Source organism: Triturus cristatus, chromosome 4_2, assembly GCF_964204655.1.
Source record: "Triturus cristatus chromosome 4_2, aTriCri1.1, whole genome shotgun sequence".
Classification (NCBI taxonomy): Eukaryota; Metazoa; Chordata; class Amphibia; order Caudata; family Salamandridae; genus Triturus; species Triturus cristatus.
In genome coordinates this window covers 876,391,378-876,396,198 of record NC_140586.1, presented here as the reverse complement: position 1 = coordinate 876,396,198, position 4,821 = coordinate 876,391,378, and the positions used below count along the sequence as shown (strand labels likewise).

Here is a 4,821-nt window from a genome sequence, read left to right as displayed (position 1 = left end):
GTCTCGCCTTATTGAGGAACTTTAAAAAAAAAAAAAAAAGAGACTGCTGCTGTGTTGTTCATATTTTTTTTATTTTGTTATTTACAGAGGGGGGAGATGTAATGGCGCCGATGTAACAGTGCACAATGACCAAACAGGTCAGGCACTAGGACCGGCCTGGGTGGGGACCAGGGCGGGCGGAAAGGGAGGAGCGGAGGGCTAGGGACGGCAGTTAGCCGTTAGCCCAGGAAGAGGACAGACGTAATAACGGAGCTGACCAGCAAGAACCCTGTGTCCGTGTCTCTTCTTTTACACGGGGACTCGACACCTCCCACCGCATGACCTGGGCGTGCCGGTGGGAGACGTTGTGGCTATTGAAGGGTTCGGGGGCTGTCCCTTGCCTGGTCCCTACCTCACCCTTCCCTCCACTCCCTGGTTTAGCAGCTTTGGGGGGTTCAGGTGCACCTGTTTTTGGTGCTGAGGCTTGTGGCCCTGAGGCCTTTGGGGCACCAGCAGATGTGTCCTTACTTGCCCCGGTGCTGCCCTCCCCAGGGGGCAGAGGGGTGGATTACTGGGCGTCCAGTGAGAGGATGCCTTCTGGGATGTCCACTGGGGCTCCAGTGTCTATTTCTTCCATTTTGGGCTTACCAGTAATTTCTAGGGTTGCAGCCAGTTTTACCGTCTGGGTATCTGGGGTGTTTCCCAGCAGACCACAATGGTGTGCAGTGCAAGAAACACTGTCCAGTCACTCCCTAGAGCGAAGACAGGGTTATAGGTGTTGCCACCTCAGCATGTATCCCCTTGCCAGAGGTCTGGGCGCTGTACAGCCTGTGAAGAGTGTTAGGAGTTTTTTTTTTTTTTGGGCCTCCAGCATTAGTCCACCCAAACGCAGGAAAGAGAGAGTGAGAGAGCGCAACGTTTCCGGTGCTCTAAAGCTGACCACAGGTCCTTGGGGGTTCTGTTTTATGTTCCTAGTGAACAAACAGACACCAGCACTCTGGTGCCCCTCCTTCGGGCCCTCGCGAAAATTTGCATAAAGCAAATGTATTCACTTCAAAGTTATAGCACTGTCCAAATCAAATTTTACTAGCGCAAAAATTGCGCTTTCAAACTGATAAGAACTGACACTACACTTGATCTTAGCCAAAAGGCCTCTTGCCTGGTGGTATCAAGAATATTACTTATGAAAATGACAGCCACTTTCAAACTCTTATTCAACGGTTCAAGGTTCAAATGTAATGCTATCTTAGTAAAGCACACGTAAACGCTTTTGTCATTCTCAGATCTAAAAATAACTATTTTACACGTTACAAGGAAATGATAGTGAATGGGGCGTTGTCAAGCTGTATAGATATGTACATGTACACACAAAATAATTACAAAAAGGCTAACAAGTTAAACTCTTTTTTAGGTCAAGTGTGGCCTTTCAGAGGAACAGACCACCCCATGATGCTTTAAATCTATTTACATCACCTCAAAACGAGGTCTCGCCATATGCCGAGATCCTTCAAAAATTACATAATTACGCATATCATCGTCACCCCTTTTTTTTTTTTTTTCTTTCTTTGTCAGGGCGTCATTTCTGGTTCAGATACACCAATCGTCACCTTCCACAACACCCTTTTTGCTCGTCAGTCGTTGGTAACAAACTTGGCAACAAGTGCGCAAGCTATCCCGTTGACCTTTAACCTGTGAAGGGAAAAGGTCACGTTAGTCAAATACATACAGTAAATATTTACATTTACTCTACCTGTCTTCATCTTCCCTCTCCTCTCTCCCGTCGCCAGACTGGTTCCTGGATTGAAGGGAAGAAAAGAAGAAAAACAGTTTAGTGGCCCCTCTAGGGCCCCCCCCCCCCTTTTAAGGGTTTGGGGACCCCTTTGGGTCCGCTGTCGTCGCCGTCGTTGCCTGAGCCTTCCAGGGCCCCCCCTGTGTAAGGGTACAAGGGGACCCCTTTGGGTCCTCAGGTTTCGTCGTCACTGTCTCCATCTGATCTGTCCAGTGCTGCATAGTCTCGCAGGAGGCTGTGGATCATTTTACGGCATGCCAGGGTCGATGTCTCCTTTTTCCCTACTACCAGCCGGTTTCTGGAAAACAAGAGAACATCTTTAAAACAACACAGGAGCCTCCAGCAACCCTGGAGGTTTTCTAGTGCATGTGTCCCTGGGAACAGTCCATACATCACAGAGTCAGCAGTGATGCAGGTCGTAGGTATCCAGGCCCTAAGCTCCGTGCCTAGGGCCTTCAGCAGGTCCTGCGCGTACGTGCACTCCCAGAAGAGATGGTATGTTGTCTCGTCTATGGTGCACCCCCTCGGGCAGGACTTGTATCGGTTGAGCCCTCTTGCGTGCATGAAGGCTCTCACGGGGAGACCTCCTTGGATGGCCATCCATGCGATGTCATTGTGCTGATTTGTCAGGCGCTTGGATGCAACGTTTCTCCACACGTGATCCGCTGTGGCTGAAGGGAGGGAGCCGATCGGCTCACTGATCTCTCTTGCTCGTATCAGGCGTTGGAGAAGTTTTGGAGTCCACATGACGGGGCGAACTGCCACACAGCCATACTCTCGCACAAACTTTTCCGCTTCCTTGTAGAACCACGGGGTCTCCCAGTTGTACGGGACGGAGCTCACCCACTCTGCCCATCCCAGGCGCCTCCATGTTGGCAGTAGGAAGAAGCGGGCCATCAGGAAGCCGGCGTGACTTTCATCTTTGGACCTCAGGGTGTTCCTCACGCAGTGGCACACGAAGGTCCCTCTCAGGATGGTGGCGATGTCTGGCACTCCTTTGCCTCCTTTGTCGTGGGTCTTGAACATCACCGCCCTCTTCACTCTGTCCATCTTCGAGTTCCAGATGAAGTAGAAGATCATTCTTGTGATGGCCTTAGCTGTTCTGGTCTGCACTGGCCATACCTGGGCGACATACTGGAGCACTGGCAGGGTCTCGTTCCGCAGGACCAAAGACTTCCCTTCGATCGTCAGCTTCCGGAGGCTCCAGAGTCCCAGCTTCTGCCTAGTCTTTGCTAGTCTTTCCTCCCAGGTCTTCTCCGCTGCACCGTCTCCGCCGAACCAGACTCCAAGGATCTTCATGAAGTCCTGCTTAATGGGGAATGGCAGTGGGTCTCGGGTCGGGGTCCAGTGACCGAAGAGCAGGGTTTCTGACTTGGCGCTGTTGATCTTAGCTCCAGACGCCTTCCCAAACTCGATACAAGTCCTCTCTAGCTCCTTCACAGACGGTCCGTCTGCGCAGAATACGGAGACGTCGTCCATGTAGATGGAGCACTTCACTTCTCCTCGTCCTCCGCTCCCTGGTACCTTCACTCCTCTGATGTTCCTGTTTTGCCGGATGCGTTCGGCGAGGAGTTCGATCACGCAGATGAACAGGAGGGGGGAGAGCGGGCAGCCCTGCCTCACCCCCGACAGGACGGGGAACGGATCGGTTCTCCAGCCATTTACCAATGCCGTGCTGGAGATGTCTCTATACATTGTTTTCACCACGTCACAGAAGAAGTCACCCAGTCCCAGAGCTCTGAGTGTCCGGTCCATGAACTCATGGGAGACGCGGTCGAACGCCTTTTCCTGGTCCAGGCTGACCAAGGCCGTCGGGACCTTGCGGCCCTTGACGTACTCGATCGTGTCCCGGACCAGGGCCAGACTGTCCGCGATCTGCCGTCCCGGTATCCCACAGGACTGGTCAGGGTGGACTATCTTCTCTATTACCTTCTTTAGGCGGTTGGCCATCACCTTTGCGAGAATCTTGTAGTCCACATTGAGGAGAGAGATGGGCCTCCAGTTCTTGAGGTATTCTCTCTCTCCCTTCTGCTTGTACAAGAGTGTTATCATACCTTCACGCAGGGATTGCGGCATACTACCCTTGCCCGCCACTTCCTCGTAGAGGTCTAGCAAGTCCGGTCCGATCAGATCCCACAGTTCGACATAAAGTTCCACTGGGAGACCGTCGTTTCCGGGCGTCTTGCCTCTCTTGGAGGTCGTAGCGGCCAAGTGCAGCTCTTCCAGGGTGAAGGGCGCGTTCAAGCCCTCTCTCTCCTCCGGACCCAGTGACTTCGAGATCCCCCTAGGAAACTGTCCGCCTGGTCTCTCTCTGACGACTTTGGTGAGTAGAGTTCGCCGTAAAAGTCTGTAACGACTTTCATGACTTCCTCCTTCTCCCCTTGGAGGTTGCCCTCCGAGTCCCGAAGCTCAACCAGCGGTGTGTGGGTCGAGTGAAGTTTCTTGAAGAAGAATGAGTTGCATTTCTCGTCCTTCTCTAGGTTCTCGGTTCTGGTCCGGAAGATGATTTTCTTAGATTCCACCCTAAAGTGCTCTGCGAGCTCTTTTCGGGTGTCCTCCAAGTCGTCACCCACGTCCCATCCCCCAAGCTCGAGTTCGTACAGTTGCTGCAGTTTGCTCTGCAGTTTCCTGAACGTCCTCTTTGTTTCCCGTGCAGCAGCTCTGCTTGCATCCTGGAAGAAGCTTCGGAACCTGTCCTTCACCCATTCCCACCACTCGCTGGCGGAGTGAAAGAGGTCCTTCATGTCCCTCCACTCTATGTACGCGGTTCTGAGGTTCGCCACTAACTCCTCGTTTTCCAACAAGGAGCAGTTCAGTTTCCACGATCCTGGTCCGGCGGGGAACTTCCCTGTAAGTTCCCCCTCGAAACTGACTGCTCTGTGGTCAGAGAAGTGGACGGCGACCATGGAGCTTCGCCCAGGCTTTAATGTTGGGGAGGTGAAAAGGAAGTCGATCCGTGAACGCACGGATCCGTCCGGCCTACTCCAGGAGTAATTCCTGGCGTTCGGCCCCATGCACCCGATGGCGTCATGGAGGGACGCCTCGCCTATCAT

General features: G+C 52.9%; 1 protein-coding gene across 1 annotated transcript; it reads right to left on the bottom strand.

The window, feature by feature from the left end:
• Nucleotides 1–1,942: 1,942 nt before the first annotated feature.
• LOC146835307 (uncharacterized) lies at nucleotides 1,943–4,821 on the bottom strand. Its single transcript, XM_085599972.1, has 3 exons — nucleotides 4,148–4,821; nucleotides 2,544–3,344; nucleotides 1,943–2,066 (listed from the first exon to the last, which is right to left on the bottom strand). Exons 1-3 carry the CDS (start codon nucleotides 4,819–4,821, stop codon nucleotides 1,943–1,945), a joined length of 1,599 nt encoding a protein of 532 aa, XP_085456098.1.